At 34.1% G+C, this 17,467-nt stretch overlaps 1 protein-coding gene across 12 annotated transcripts in view; it reads left to right on the forward strand.

Moving 5' to 3' along the window:
- LOC132795059 (uncharacterized) overlaps positions 1–17,467 on the forward strand; it is a 202,433-nt gene that overhangs the window by 106,551 nt on the left and 78,415 nt on the right. For 10 of the 12 annotated variants that reach the window (XR_009633410.1, XR_009633412.1, XR_009633411.1 and 7 more), the window contains one exon: positions 2,130–2,163. Coding sequence is in view for 7 of the 12 variants with exons in the window: in XM_060805483.1 (XP_060661466.1) it covers positions 2,130–2,163 (34 nt within the window). In the remaining 5 variants the exon portion in view is untranslated. Of the gene's footprint in view, positions 1–2,129; positions 2,164–2,352; positions 2,776–17,467 lie in introns of those variants that run through there. The other 2 variants (XM_060805479.1, XM_060805485.1) reach the window with 2 other exon arrangements.

Genomic DNA, 17,467 nt, shown 5'->3' on the forward strand with positions numbered 1-17,467 from the left:
ACGCCTTTGAATTTCCTTGCTAGCCATACAAAAGACTTAGGCAACGAACTTGCTTTCACAACACACATACACACACACACAGCTGCATACACATGCTAGTTGACGTAGCGCCGCTTAACAAATTATTGATTTATTGCCAAAAGACTTCAAATAATAATAAACCACACACAAGCACTAACACTTGACCATTTCAATACCCTAAAATTGAGTTGTAGTCGCAAAAAGAAAAACAAAAGCTGATGATCGTCTGTGATTAGACATATACCCTGCCATTAGTTGAAATGGAAGGGCATGCTAAATAGCTGCATTAGTAAAGCTCGTCTACTAAAAATTTCTTTAAAAGTTGTCTTACGAAATGTCTTTATAGACTGTGATATAAATAAATGAAGGAATAATCGAATATATTTAAAAGAAATACGGCAAAAATAAAAAATAAAAATACTGAAATATACCAAATGCTATATTGGGTATGTAAATTTAGTACTTTGGTGTATAATAAAGTTTTTTTAGTATATTAATATAGTATATTTTAAGATGGCCTGTTTAAGTGTTTTTTTTTTTGTATTTTAGAAAGTGTTTCAATCAATTTTATTTTACAAATGTCTTTTGAATTGCTACAAAAAATCCATTCATAATACAAATTCTGAATGTACATTTTTCTACCATTTTAAAAAGTATAAAAATTGCTTAGAAAGGTGGGATAAAAACATTTAAAATAAAAAAATAAATAATATAACATAATAAGCATATTTTATTTGTCAAATTTTTATTTTAAAGAAGAATACTTGTGACTATTATATTGAAATTTGTAAAACATACTTTCTAACTAAGCTCTTTAGAATAAAATGAAATGTAAAAAAAAGTCACATTAAATTTCAATTTTTTTTACTTTGTATATTGGAAAGTAATTTAAACAGAATTTAAATTTAAATCGAAATCGAAATCAAAAATCCTTGCTTTATCAATATTTGAATGAATTGTTAGGATATCAATCAAGTCAAGTTAATCGAGAGCATTTAGCTGTTTGATTCTTTGCAGCGTTCGAGTGATCTGATCATAAAATACGTGCTCGTCAGTCTGTCTGTCTATCTGTCTGTCTATATATACACTATATATGCTCATATATGCATAATGGGTTTATCTCTATAAGTCTGCGCGCTCACACTGCACATAAAAATGAAGATCTCGGCTTTGCCCCCGGAGGCCATTTGATGGGACGATCATAAAAATGTTTAAGTGCCATACAATTAGTCATGACATTTGCCATAAAACATTCAAACACTGTCGCCGCAGCATAAAACCACAAAAACAAAAACAATTTTATGTTGTCTTTTGGGCCAAGTGTGTGTGTGTTTTTAAGATTCTTTTGGTAGGATAAAAGCTGAAGGACAAAACGCAAAGAGAACAGTTTTTGGTGTAAACCTGAAGCTAGTATTAATGCAATAGATAATGGAGACGGAAAAGTTGAATCTTCTTAATTTATAAACAGAGAGCAAAATAGAAGATTGTAAATTTTGATTTAAGAACTTTTTGATCTTAAAAAAAATCTTCAAACTAAATTTTTAGGTTGAAAAAATCGAACAACAAAATTTTCTTCTTCAATTATCGTTTTGAGTTTAAACAAGCTTCTTTTAAAAAAGAAAAGATTTTAAATTCAAAATCTTTGTTTTCGTTTATTAAAATGCTGGAATTCCCTGCCTTTAAAGTTAGTATATAAAAAACGAGTAAGTTTCATAGTTGTAACTAATCTTAAAAAATTAGAAAATATTGAAAAATGTTATAAATAGTTTATATACAAAAAAACACACACACACAAATATATTTATTTTAGAAAGTTTCGTTTTGATTTAAGATTTTTCCGTCTTGGTTGAATTTTGACATTATACGTTCACGTTTTTTCTTTATGTGTAGTATAATGTATTCTAATTAGGATCACTGTTTTTGTAAGCTTCTTGGCTTTAAATTAGGAGTAAATCTAATTAAGAAATACAACGTTTGAATTGCTGCAAATATTTTATACAGTTAAGCTAACTCAATTAATAATAATTTACATGAAGTTATTGAAGTCATAAGTTATATGAAGTTAACATATTTGATTAATTTCATTTATCTTTATTATTCATTTTTAGATGCAAATATTTGATGCTGTCCTCGAAGATTTGGGTAAGTTTAAAGATTTTGTTATTCAAATATCGATTATTAAAATATTTTTTTTATTTAATTGATAGAGGCAACAAAAGCACTTGAAATTTATGCTTTTGCAAGAATGCAATTTAATTCTACGATCCTTTAAGTTCTTTATACCAATTGCAATAATTTTGAATGTTCTTTCACTTGCATCAATAATTTCAGTTGGGTGTTGAGTTAACTTTACAATGAGCTTATGAGCGAAACATAAATTGCGTGGCAATTAAAGACGATTACATTAATTTGCATACATTGAAAGAGAGTGTTCTACTGTTGTTGTGGTTGCTGTCACAATGGCAACTGTTGCTCGAATGCATTACAGAAATGCCAGCGAGTGACTTATTGACGCAGCATGATACACGATATTGCGGCAGCAACAATTACACACGACTTTAAACTGGACGATAGATGTGGGCATACATATGGATGAATGGATAAATGCATAGATGGATGGATCGATGGCTAGATGGCTAGATGGATGCAACAACAACAACGACAACAACAACAACTGCTCACAGGAGTCTACAACAATGAGACAATGACAACTTGGTGCGTCAGCTCACGTACGCAATTGCTTTGATGATTGGAAAAATCGAAAGAAAATACCATTCGACGACCATTCTCAAAGGCTGCAATGGTTGCTGCTGCTGCTATGGCCTGTTGACAACGCCCGTTGCCAGCCGTTGTCCATAACCGACTCCTCTTCGCTTTGCAGCAGCAGCAGCAGACATAGCTCCACATAGTTCATTGAGGCAGCAATTCCACGAAAGTGATTGATTACAATCGAAATGCAGGCAAAGCGATCAATTAAAACGACTGATGATGATCAATTATCGGCAAGTTGTACAAGAAGATCAACAACAACAACAACAACAACAGCAGCCACAGAGCAAAAGATTCAAGTCCAACTTCCAAGTCAAAGTCATCGTCAGAGATTTTACCGCCGCCAACTTGCCACTTGATACACAAAGTCAAAGTCAAAGCAAAGTCCACGATGACTTGGCCAATGCAACAGCCAGCGAATGCATTAAAATAATCGTCATCGTCATCGTCATCGTTGTTGTTGTCGTTGTTGTTTTCGTTGTCGTTGTCGCAGTTGATGTTGTTGCTGTTGTTGCTGTCGTTGTCTTTCTCAGTCTCATTCTCATTCTCGTCATCGCTGCTTGTCATTGCCTAGCTCAACTTCTTTTGCTTCGTTTACTTCGCTTCGTGTTGTGTTTTTCTTAACGTTTTTTTTGCCGTTGCTGTTGTTGCAACAATTTTAACACATCATAAAGCGGCTTAAAGTGTTCGCCCAGCCGCACGCCTTGATCTTGCTATTGCTCTCACTCTTCCTCTTTCTCTTCTTCTTCGAGCTCTTTCTTTTTGCCGCTCGTCAGCCTTGAGATCTCTTCTTTCTCCGCGCCTTTTCTCCATGCCCCGCATTACATAAGGCTCCCGCTCCCTCAATTATATAACATTCACTGCTCTCTAATGTGCAGTCGAAAGTTCAACTGACCCAACGATTGATTGCATGATTGATTCACTGTTTGATTGATCATAGTTTTACTCAACTTAAGTGTTTTTTCAAACAATTGTTCTTTATATATTTGCATGAATTTAATTTAAATTGAATTTATATATATTTATATATTTGAATTGTATCGAAAGTTCAACTGACCCAACGATTGATTGCATGATTGATTCACTGTTTGATTGATTATAGTTTTGCTCAACTAATGTTTTTTTCAAACAATAATTGTTCTTTATATATTTGCATGAATTTAATTGAAATTGAATTTATATATTTAAATTGTATCGAAAGTTCAACTGACCCAACGATTGATTGCATGATTGATTCACTGTTTGATTGATCATAGTTTTACTCAACTTGTGTGTTTTTTCAAACAATTCTGCTTTATATATTTGCATGAATTCAATTGGAATTGAATTTATATATATTTATATATTTGATTTGTATCGAAAGTTCAACTGACCCAACGATTGATTGCATGATTGATTCACTGTTTGATTGATCATAGTTTTACTCAACTTGTGTGTTTTTCAAACAATTCTGCTTTATATATTTGCATGAATTCAATTGGAATTGAATTTATATATATTTATATATTTGATTTGTATCGAAAGTTCAACTGACCCAACGATTGATTGCATGATTGATTCACTGTTTGATTGATCATAGTTTTACTCAACTTATGTTTTTGTCAAACAATTGTTCTTTATATATTTGCATGAGTTTAATTGAAATTGAATTTATATATTTCAATTGTATCGAAAGTTCAACTGACCCAACGATTGATTGCATGATTGATTCACTGTTTGATTGATCATAGTTTTACTCAACTTATGTTTTTTTTTTAAACAATTGTTCTTTATATATTTGCATGAATTCAATTGAAATTGAATTTATATATTTCAATTGTATCGAAAGTTCAACTGACCAAACGATTGATTTCATGATTGATTCACTGTTTGATTGATCATAGTTTTACTCAACTTATGTTTTTGTCAAACAATTGTTCTTTATATATTTGCATGAGTTTAATTGATATTAAAGTTATATATATTTATATATTTGAATTGTATCTTCCACTGATTGACTGTTAATTTGTTTTACTTTTAAATTTTCTATGATTGAGTGCAATTTCTATTAAAATCCTTATTAACGAGTGACTAACTAACTTATTAAATTTAGTTCTCTTAATTGCTTTCATTTATTTTCGTTCCTTAAGTCGCCGATATGACTTAACTTATGGATTGATTGACTGATTGATTGACATCTGCATCTTGGTTAAAAATAACTTATAACTTTATTTATGATTGACTTTCTTATTGAACTTAGTTCTTTGGCTAAGTGGCAATTCATTAAATCTGCAATAAACCCCAATAAGCTAATTAAATAATTAATTAACTGATTGATTGACTTCTGTACTTCAGCTAAGGATTTGATATACCCTGATTTATGATTGACTAGCTGATTGAAGTGATTTGCTTGACTTGTCGTCAATTGGCGCGGTTTCTTAACTCGCTAGTATTATTAATATTGGTAATTTATTTGAGAATTGACCGATTGATACCGTTAATTAGGCAGTTCATGATATGATTGACTGATTGATTGATTACTGTACTTTATTTATCTTTTACTATCTGATTGAATTAATGTAAATTTTTATTTTGTGTTTTCATTTGTCGTACTTTCTTTACTCGTTAATATTATCATCAAGAAAATTGATTGACTGATTGAATGATTGAACTATTGAGTTTGAAGTTATTTTTACGTTTATTTATGATTGGCTAGCTTGTAACTTATTTCTTTAACTTATTAGTGACACTTCATCAAGTCTGTAGCATAACCTTACAAAATTTACTAAATGATTGACTGATTGATTGATTGCTGTACTTTATTTATCTTCTACCATCTCAGTGAATTTATGTAAATTGCTATTTTGTGTTGTCATTTGTCGTACTTTCTTTACTAGTTAATATTACTAAAATAATAATTAAAGTAAGTTTCTTTATTGGTTGACTGATTGAATGATTGAACTATTGAGTTTGAAGTTATTTTTACGTTTATTTATGATTGGCTAGCTTGTAACTTATTTCTTTAACTTATTAGTGACACTTCATCGAGTCTCTAGTATAACCTTACAAAATTTACTAAATGATTGACTGATTGATTGATAGAACTACTGAGGTAATCAAGATATTTCTGCATTTATTCGTAACTTGATTGATCAACAGCAGTTATGCATATGTTAGTTATGGGGAAATAGTTATCTCTTTGGTTCGCTCTTGAATTTCCGGGACGATGATGATAAATGCAAATGCATGAATCAATATTTAGACAATTGCCAATAATAAGTCAGCCGCACAATTGAATTGAGTAATTAAATGCAGCAATATCGCAGTTTGAATTGAATGCAAATTGAATGCGATGGCCGGAGAGTCAGAGCAGACAATTTTGTGTGGTGATCAAACAGCGAGAGCGCCAGTTGAAGTGGTTGGACTTATTGGCTTTAATTAGATTTGCCTGTTAGCCATCAGCTTTTCAGGCTTTTGGTCGATGCCATTGGCATTTCGCATGGATCGCTTCGTTCGCTTTAGAATCCATTAGAGAGATGCGGCAAAACTGTGAGAGGCTGAGAGCTGTCAATTAAGCCAAGAGCCTGAAGCCAGGCCAACTTCTCTGGCCGCTAGACAACTGCTCTGCAGATCTCTGATGGCTAATTAGCATAGCCAGACTTGGACTTGGGTGACCGAAAAAGCAAAAAAACGCAAAAAAAAGCGAAGTGCAATGCAGTTGAAAATTGCGCGAGAAACCGGAGCAATAAACAAAGACATCAATGGCCCGCAGGCAGTTTGCGGTCTTTTTTACTACTATTTTTTTTTTATACAGATTACAACCAGATGCGGGGCCCAATAAATAATAATTCGATACGTAAAAAAGGAAAAAACGATGAAGATGAAAAAAAAAAAACTGGTAGAGCAAATAACATAACGTAAATGTGTGTTTGGTCAAAGTCGCAAAAGTCTCGTTGCAACTTGCCACGGCGACAAATGCAAATGGCCAAAGCCAAGAAGTGGCAAAGGAGAAGGTAAAGCGGAGGGCGGAGATGGGAGGGGTGGCAGTCACAAACACACACGTTTGCCCAGAGACCCAGAGCAATCAATAATCCAGAAATCCAACAGCAGCCAGCAGCCGCCTGTTAGAGGCGATGGCCATGGCCAAGGCAATGGCCAAAAAACCAGTTTGTGGTTGCCACCAACAATATTTTCCTCCACCCAACGGGCCGCACATTAGGCGCAGCCAAGTTGCAGCCACTTGTATCCTTTGGGAGAGACGCGCAGAGCTTGCAGAGAACTGCAGCAGCAACAGCAGCTTTAAAAATAGCCACAGACCCAACAAACAAACAAGTCACGGCCAGCATCAAGGCCCAGGCCAAAGCATCACTACAGAGGAAGAGAGAGCGAAAGAGAGAGAGAGAGAGAGAGAGGGAGAACGAGTGAATGAGAGGAAGAGATCAGGCTTATATAGGAATGTAGCAATCGGCTTTCAATGTTTCATGTGCACAGCATAAAATTCCTGTTTCTTTGGGCCAGTTTGGGGCATTAGAAGACTTCGTCGTTGATTGAAAAACGAAAAACCCACAACAGCAATATAATAGCAACAAACAAATAAGCAGATAAGCAAAGAAAAATAATTATATGGCCACACTGGCTTTAATAGATACTCTCCCAGTCGATTATACAAGCGCTCTTGCTTCCTGACACTTCACTAATTGTTGCAGTGAGTGTCAAGGTCAGTTGTTGTTGCTCTTAACAGCAGTCAGCGCTGTAAAACGTCTGTTAGCATTTAGTATGTTAGTAAAAACGCTGTTAGGCAATAGCTTTGGAAGACCCTTTTTATTGTTACAGTTATTGTTATGCTTTGGACATCAAGGTCAGTTGTTGTTGTTCTTAACAGCAGTCAGCGCTGTTAAACGTCTGTTAGCATTTAGAATGTTAGTAAAAACGCTGTTAGGCAATAGCTTTGGATGACCCTTTTTTATTGTTACAGTTATTGTTATGCTTTGGACATTTTTTTTAAACCTTTTTTTATTTTTTACTTAAAAAACTATGTTAGTGATTATTAAATGTAAATGGAATGCAAGTTCATATAATGTTAATTATTGAAAACTTTTTTTAACTGAACAGTATTAGCAGTTGTTCGCTTCGGATGTTCGGATGTTAGTGAAAACGCTGTTAGGGAACAGCTTTAGAAATAAATGTTAAGGAGAGCTAAATTTTACTTAAAAACTATGTTAATGAATATTATGTTGAGTTTACAGTTCAGTTAAGTTCATAGTGTAGAGCTGCTGTTGTATTTAACAAGCATTGCACTTAAGTGCAATACAACACTTTTTAATGTTAAGAATTTGACACTATGCTAAGAGAACTTTGTTATAGTTAGGTAGATAGAATGATTCGGATTGTCTCTTTAAATATTTTGAATACTCCTTTCAAATATTCGATATCCGACATTTAACAGCTAACCAATATGTTAAATTATGATCAGCTTTTAATAGACATTAACGGCAACGCATTAAGCTGTGCAATTGCAATTTTAATTGCAAAATATGCACAGAGCATCATCATCATCATCTTCAATGCCAAGTTGCGGATAATATTTTGTATAATCTTTAGAAATATGCAATCTGCAATCACAACTGCCAATGGCAACAAGAAGCGGGTTATAAACTTATGGCAACTGTATGTCAAGTTGTTCACAACTACCTTGATTATACTTTATGTTATGACTGTCTGTCTGTCTGTCTGTCCGTCTGTCTGTCTGTCTGTTCGACTTTAGATACCCCATTAAAGTAGTTGTGTGTTTTACACAATTCATTATAATAATGATCGCAGTAATAATAATATTAAATATTTGTAAACCGGAATTTCCTGATCCTCTTGGTCAGTGATTCCTTTTTTTTCGGAGCTTTGATTCTTGGTCTGGATTCTTTCTTTTTTTTTTTACTTGCTGCCACACAACTAACACAACAGACTTCTCTCGCTCTTTGTCTTTGTCTTTTGTTTTCTTTGCCTCATTTTGCTGCTTCTTTTCGCTTTCGCAGTGGCGATTTTGCTGCTTTGCATAAAAAATACCTTTGCAGCTGTTGCCGAGAGTAGATTGCTAACATGCTAATTGCTTGTAACACACTGCAATTACTTGTAGCTGACTTGTAATGATTTGAATTGGCATAAAGTGCTGCATAATGCATCAGAAGCGCAAGAAGTTATATGCTTGCCTTGATATAGGATAGAAGGGTATTAATAACCGGCATGAAATATATTTAACAGGCAGAAGGATCAGGCATCTCAGAACCTGTAAAGTATATATCATATATTCTTGATCAGCCGAGATGATATTGACAGTCTGTTTGTCTGTCCGTGTAAAACACAAAATCGACGGTATATTTTCAACGTAATAGCATATTAATTTATCTAACAAGGTCTTCAATATGTTTCAGTATATTGATTTAGTATATCTTAGTATTTATTTAGTATATTGATTTAGTATATCTTAGTATTCTTTGCTTTATTAATTAACTATATCTTAGTTCTTTTGTGGTATATTGATTTAGTATATCTTAGTATTTATGCAGTATATTGATTTAGTATATCTTAGAATTCATTCAGTATATTGATTTAGTATATCTTAGTATTTATTGATTTGTATATCTTAGTATTTATTCAGTATATTGATTTAGTATATCTTAGTATTTATGCAGTATATTGATTTGGTATATCTTAGTATTTATTCAGTGTATTGATTTAGTATATCTTAGTATTTATTCAGTATATTGATTTAGTATATCTTAGTATTTATTCAGTATATTGATTTAGTATATCTTAGTATTTATTTAGTATATTGATTTAGTATATCTTAGTATTTATTCAGTATATTGATTTAGTATATCTTAGTATTTATTCAGTATATTGATTTAGTATATCTCAGTATTTATTCAGTATATTGATTTAGTATATCTTAGTATTCTTTGCTATATTAATTAACTATATCTTAGTTCTTTTGTGGTATATTGATTTAGTATATCTTAGTATTTATTCAGTATATTAATTTAGTACGTCCACTTCCGCCCCGCAAATCGAATAACAAGCGGAACTTTGAAGCTAGATATTAGTTGCCTACAATATACTATAGTACTTATGATTCCTTCAAAATTGGTTGCGATCAGATAAAACGTTGAATATAGATTGTAAATTAAAGCAAAATACTGCGGTATTTACTGTTAACTATCCATAATGATGTAATGCAAAAATACTACAAATATACCATATTCGGTATATTAATATACATAGTACGACGATTAAAAATATACCAAATATCACGAAATATACCAAGTTATCAGCTAATACTATTTAGATATACCTACTATTGATATATTTTCTGTATATTTACTGTATATTTTTATACCCGCTACCCATAGGGTAGAAGGGTATTATAACTTTGTGCCGGCAGGAAATGTATGTAACAGGTAGAAGGAGGCATCTCCGACCCTATAAAGTATATATATTCTTGATCAGCGTCAACAGCCGAGACGATCTAGCCATGTCCGTCTGTCCGTCTGTGTGTCTGTGTGTCTGTATGTCTGTGTGTCTGTCCGTCTGTCCGTATGAAACACTGGATCTCAGAGACTATAAGAGATAGAGCTATAATTTTTTTTCGACAGCATTTGTTATGTTTGCACGCAGATCAAGTTTGTTTCAAATTTTTGCCACGCCCACTTCCGCCCCCGCAAATCAAAAAAATCGAATAGCAAGCGTAATTTTGAATATATAATAACTACTATAGTAGTTATGATTCCTGAAAATTTGGTTGCGATCAGATAAAAATTGTGGAAGTTATTAAAGAAATACTTTTGTATGGGCAAAAACGCCTACTTACTAGGGCTCTTAGTTGCTTTGGCCGACAATCTGGTATATTATGCCGTCTATGGTATATTTTGAATGTGGTACTATATCGATATAACAAAAATACCATTTGGTATATTTTTAGTATTTTTTTGCATTTTTGGTATATTTTGAAAAAATACCGCAATATTTTGCTTTTATTCAAAATGGGTAGCGGGTATCTCACAGTCGAGCACACTCAACTGTAACTTTCTTACTTGTTGTATTGTTGTATTATGTTGCAGTATATTTCTGGTATATTTGTAGAATATGTCGAGAACGCTCGACTGTAGCTTTCTCACCTGTTTTGTTTAATAATATTTAATAAGTAATATGTTATATATAGCTGCTGCAATACAAATCTGACATCTGAGGCAAAGTTGATGAAGCCGACATGACACGCGTCTCTAATTATAGGGTAAATAGTCATAAAGCATTGCTTCAGCATGATTATTGAAATTATAGGGCATTTGGTGGGTCGAGCATGCTCTGTCTGCACTTGCAATTGCAATTGCAATTGATTTATAACGAAACGTCAGTCAGTCGCGTTTTCAATTTGCCGCATGCTAATCTCCCCCTTCCCCCCTCTGCAGTCATCGTCGTCGACGTTGTCGATTAATACGATTATCATGCAGATTAATTGGCGACTCAATGTGAATGCAATTAATGCGATGAAGTTGAGATGGCTTTCGATTGCTGCTACCGGGTTGTGCCATCATTTTTTTTTCCATCTCTCGCATAATTGCCTAACTGCCACCTGCCACCTGCCACGTGCTGTTGCAGTTGCAGTTGTTGCAGTTGTTGTTGTTGTCGGTTTTGTGAATGACAACTTGACCAACGTCTCGATCATCATTCAACATGGTTTGTGAGAGAAGTTTTGCAGAATTCTATTGCATCTCATCCGTTTAACTGCTTGCTGGCACTTTATAATCACTTGATATCACAATTACAACCCAAAGTCGTCCAACTTCCCACTCTGCCTCTCATTTATTATGAGTTCTCATCTCCTTCTCTCTGTTGGTAATCAATCAATTTGATTGCATTGCAACTTGAGATTAACACAACTGTACATCGCTCAACGCTCAACAACAACATTAATCTCAACACTTCACTTCAACAAGCGATCGTAAGCACAATTTAAACACCATAAGAACTAGAAATCAAAAAATGTAATCAACAAGTTAAGATTTTACAACTTATTCTTAAGTATCGCCGATTAAATTCGAGTTTAAATATCTTTATTTCAACTTTTCTTATCTATTGCTTTCATAAATGTTTTATATTTAATTATATTGTTGTATTCTAGTAATTATAATTCTAGTTGAAATATTTTTATTTATATTTTACTTCTCTATTGCTTTACTAAATACGATATTTTTTTAACAAAACTTGTGTTTTGTTTTTAGCTCATCTTTAGTTTTTCAATTTTATATTTATTAAACAATTTACTACATTTTTAAAGGTTAACTAACTTTTTCAATGATTTCTCATTAGATCATCTTGATCTTTCTTTGTAATAACGAAAGGATTCATAAAATTGGCGTTGTTCATTTTCATAGTCAATTGTAATTCAAAAGTCGCTTTATCAGGGATGACATAAAAATAGATTCCGCTTGAAAACTCCTCAATTTCTTTTCATTTTATTATGTTAATTGTATTAAAAATAATTCATATTTTTGTCAAGTATTTTACATCGATATCTCTAGATAATCTTTTGTTTTTTTTTTAACTTCAATTTAAATTACCAAGTTTTTTTTTTATAATAATGTAAATTTAAAAAATTTTAATTTCTATAATTCTCAAAAAGAATTACAATTTCTTTAATTTTAAAAAGAGTTTAAATTAATATAGTTTATAAAGAACTAAAAATAAGTTGAACAGTTTATAAGATTTTGTCAAGAACTTTATTGACAGATCTTAAGATAATCTTTTGCTTTACTTCAACTTCAATTTCAATCACCAAGTTTTTACCAACTTCACTGACGTTTAATTTAACAAGCTTTCATTATACATTTTCTTGTTTTTTTTTTTTTTTTTTTTTTCTTTTAAAACTTTGTCACAATTTCATGTTTACAACTTTGTTTCGAATATCCATTGTCTTTGTATTTTTATCTAACTGTTGGCTGTTGTTTTTTTCAACTCTTTTGTGGTATCTCATTCGCGTTATTTATACTTATTTATATATAGTATTTGTTTGTTTAAAAGCCTTATCGTTGTGGCGAATTGTGCCGTCAATATTTGCACGAATTTGCGTGCAAACAAAACGCAAAATCTTCAATAAGAATTAAGAGCAAGAACACGAGACTGAGAATGCGAATAAGAAGAGGTAGGAGAAGGAGAAGTGGAAGTGGAAGAAGAAGACGACGGACGCTTTGCATGCGTCAGACGCTTAACAAATTGAAATCGCACATGGCATATGGAAATTATGTGTACACATACTTGTGCACATAACTGTTATTCAAATGAAAACGAAGATATTGGCTTGGTCAAGTGAGAGACAGAGAGAGAGGGAGAGGGAGAGACAAATAAGCCGCGCCAAAAATCATGAATTGCATTTTGAGTGCATTTTAATAAAGTTCCACACGATGATAATGATGAGGAAAAAAAAGTATATGCTATATAGAAAATAAATTGATCAGCAAGAAAAGAGCGAGTGAGAGACTAATAAAAAGCCATTAAGGCAAGTTCAGGCAGGTCATGTGACTCAGCGAAGAAGCTGCGAATTGCGACTGCAATTCTCCTTCGTTATTCTGTTTTTGTTTTTTTTTTTTCGTTTTTCGGCCCAGGCGCTGGGCCATAAATCAGCGAAATTAGAAATGGCATCAACACTAACAGCAAATGCGCTGCGTTGTTGTTCTTCTCATCTTCTCTTGCGGCAAATGCAATTTTCAAATATTTTTGCACACGCCCCAACAACAAGCAAAGAATCCGCAGACGACGCCTTGATGCCTCATAATAAAAAAAAACACAACAACTACAAGAAGAATAAGAAGAAGAGGCTGCAGCAGCTTGTCTGCTCCCACCTCTGCCTCTTTGACGCCCTTTTTGTTGTTTTTTTTTCTGCTGCCGCCGCTGCGTTTGGAGCTCCCTTGGCACCTTGCCGCCCTCTAGCGGCTCCAAAAAGCAACTGTATTTGAAAAGGAAAAGGGAGAAACCAGTTTCGCAGTTTCTCAGTTTGTCCGTTTTCAGTTTTCAGTTTTGTTTCTTCTCGTTCCTTCGTTCGATGTTCGCTGCTCGCTGCTCTTTTTCTTTGGCCTTTGCGTTTTGTCGCGTCTCTCTTTGTTCTTTGTGTATTTTGTTCTTGTGTTCAACACTCAACTTCATTTTCCTTTTTGGAATTTGCGCTTGTACGTTTCGTTTTTCAATTTTGTTTTGTCTCCTTTAAATGCTTTGGCCCAGCTCCCTTTGCTCTTTGTGTTGTTGTTGTTATTTGTTGGGCTGAGCTTTGTGTTGAGCTTTTGCAAATAAAAAGCACTTACATATATACATACGCTACAAACAGCTTTTTCTAAGTACATACATAAGTGAATCGCTTGGTTTTCGTGTTGAAAATTGCTGATAAAGCCCACAACTTCTCATTTGTTGAAATTATTTTATTGAGTGAGTGCAAAAAAGATTCTAAAAGAGTTATAAAAGAAGGTAAGCAAAGTATTTTTATATTTATTTTTTTTTTTTTTTTCTTAAGACACGTTGAGCTTAACTGTTTTTTTTTTTGTATGTATTTCTATTTACGGAATTTGATTTAAATTTATATACAAAATAATTGATTTGCAGAATAGAATTTGCATTAATTACAATCGAAGCAAAATAGAAAGACATTCTTTTAGAGCATAAATACTGCGCATTTAATAATTTCACAATAATGAAGACAATGATGATCATGATGATAATGATGATCATAGTGAAGTGTTGCCGAACAATAATATTTGCGCAACAAATTGGGTCAAGTGAATGATGAGTGAGTGAGTGAGGTGACAATGGGCAATGGTTGGTGGGAAGAGGGGAGGAATATGGGGGAAGACCGGAACACCACGTAATGCTTATCCATATAGTATTAGACTGCGAAACTAAGTATCTATCTTTATCCCATGATTCTATGGCGAGGCATATGCTAATGAAATGTGCGTGTCCATTTGTAGAATCAAAAAAAAGTAAAAAACAAAATCAAATGAAATTCAAATGTGAATTTGGATTTCGCATTCGAATTTCGTTTCGAATTGAATGAATCGACGATCGACGCGTTGTTCAACTGTAAATGTTGTACAATAATCGATAACAACAACAACAAGAACAACAACAATGCACAATTGCCTATTAGCATAATGATGCCATAAAGCAAAGTGTGCGCGAGAGAGAGAGGAGAGAGAGGAAAGTGGGGAGGGGGATGCGAAGAGTTTTGCGAAAGAATGTGACAATGGCTGGTGGAATGAGCATGCCAAACATGTGCTGCAGCTGAGCTTTGCTCTCTCTCTCTCTCTCTGCTTCCCCTTCCCCTTCTCCATTTTCTTCGGTTCTCTTCTAGTTGCTGCTTCTCCTTTGCGCCTGTCGCTGACCAACACCAAAAAAAAAAACAGTTCTCTAAGTATCATTTCGTTTTATCACAATTAACACAGCCCCCCTGTGTTTTGCCCTCTCTCTCTCTGTCTCTGCTTCACTAGCTGTCTTTGTCACACCATTTGTGTGCTCGTGGGGAGGTAATTGCATTTGTGGGGAGGGGGGAAGCAACGCGCCTGTTTGTTGTATATGGCGTAATAAAGTGACGTCTAAGCGTCAAGCGTTGCCACCTGTGTCTAAGTGTGCGAGTGTTTGCGTATGTGTGCGTGTGTGTGAATACTCACGTTACAGCTACGCGCAAACAGGTAGCTATCTCTCTCACTCTTTCTTAATCGGTGCTTTACTGTTTGCTGTTTAGCCTCAGCAATTTTATTTACACTTTATTTAGCGTAATTCTCAAAACTTCTGCTCTCTCTCTGTCTCTGTCCAACTCTTTCTGCTGCTCTGTTTCTTACAACACACGCTAAAGAGTTGCATAATAAGAACAACATACACAAACAACAACATTTCTGTTGCATCATTTCTTTTCACCGGCAACAATTGCGCCACTGAAGCGCTCATAACATGCTCATGTTAAGCTGCTGTTAATTAACAGTGTAATAGCAATGTAGCATAGCAATTATGTTTGTGAATATCATAAAATATTATACTACTCGGAACTATGCTTTATTTGCTTTATTGATTTCAAGCCGACCTGCGTTGTATTACTTTAGTAATAAGCGCTTAACAATACATCCATTTGCTGCGGTTGCTAGTTTTATTCTTTTCCACTCTACTGTTCCTCGATTTGATGTACTAAGCTTAAGTGTTCCCAGCATTAATGTTCCCTCCGTTTCGTTGCTCCTTTTTGTTCTTATTTTCGATCTTCTTGCTCAACTGTTCCTCGCTTTGCTTTGTTTGGTGCGTTGTTGTTCCCATCTCAACTGTTCCCAGCTTTCATGTTCCTAGCTTTGCACAGCTTTAGTGCTTTTAGCTTTAGTGTTCCCAGCTTTAGTGTTCCCAGTTTTGCGTATCATGCTTTACTGTTCCTTTTTGTTCCTAACTGAACTGTTCCTCGCTTTGCTTTGTTGAGTGCGTTGCTGTTCCCATCTCAACTGTTCACAGCTTTCATGTTCCTAGCCTTGCAAAGCTTTAATGCTCTTAGCTTTAGTGTTCCCAACATTAATGTTCCCTCCGTTTCGTTGCTCCATTTTGTTCTTATTTTCGATCTTCTTGCCCAACTGTTCCTCGCTTTGCTTTATTGAGTGCGTTGCTGTTCCTATCTTAACTGTTCCCAGCTTTCATGTTCCTAGCTTTGCAAAGCTTGAATGCTCTTAGCTTTAGTGTTCCCAGCTTAAGTGTTCCCAGCTTTGGCGTATCATGCTTTACTGTTCCTTTTTGTTCCTAACTGAACTGTTCTTCGCTTTGCTTTGTTTGGTTCCTTGCTGTTCCCATCTCAACTGTTCCAAGCTTTCATGTTTCTAGCTTTAGTGCTCCCAGCATTAATGTTCCCTCCGTTTCGTTGCTCCTTTTTGTTCTTATTTTCGATATTCTTGCTCAACTGTTCCTCGCTTTGCTTTGTTTGGTTCCTTGCTGTTTCCATCTCAACTGTTCTAAGATTTGATGTTCCTAGCTTTACTGTTCTCACTTATGTTATCATCAGTTTTGCGTTTCCTTATTACGCATAACTCGTGCGTTCGCTGTACTGTTCCCAGCTTGGCTCGTGCTTTGCTGTTTAACTCAAACACTCACATTGATGCTTTTTCATTTTCTCTTGTATTTTCCTTTTAGTTTGATAAACACTTCTATTTTTAGAGATTTTATAGCATGCATATCTTAGCGGCTTAATTACAATATAAAATTGCAGTTCAAGAGGAAGCTGCAGCTATATGCAGCCATGAAGGAAATTGAACATTTTCCAAAGTGAACTGCAACATAAATCAGCCTTCTATTAAGATCTTTGCATAAAGATTGCACAAATCTGCAAACGATAAATAAATTATTTATCCATGATCGTTCTTTCGTTCTCTTTCTCTTCTCTCTCAGTCGAATTAAACTGTCAAATGATTTGAAAAGTTTGCATTTTAATTGCCGTAACGTAAAGTCGTAACGTAACGTAACGAAAGCGTAAGCATGGAGTGCGGAAATGCAAAATAAATACTTGATTGACAATCGTTCAAGTATTTTTTTTTGCATATCTCTCATTTTCTATTTTAAATTTCAGTCACATTAAGCTGTCAAACGATTTAAAAAGTTTGCATTTTAATTGCCGTAACGTAAGGCCGTTTAACGTAATGTA

Source organism: Drosophila nasuta, chromosome X, assembly GCF_023558535.2.
Source record: "Drosophila nasuta strain 15112-1781.00 chromosome X, ASM2355853v1, whole genome shotgun sequence".
In the NCBI taxonomy this organism is placed as follows: Eukaryota; Metazoa; Arthropoda; class Insecta; order Diptera; family Drosophilidae; genus Drosophila; species Drosophila nasuta.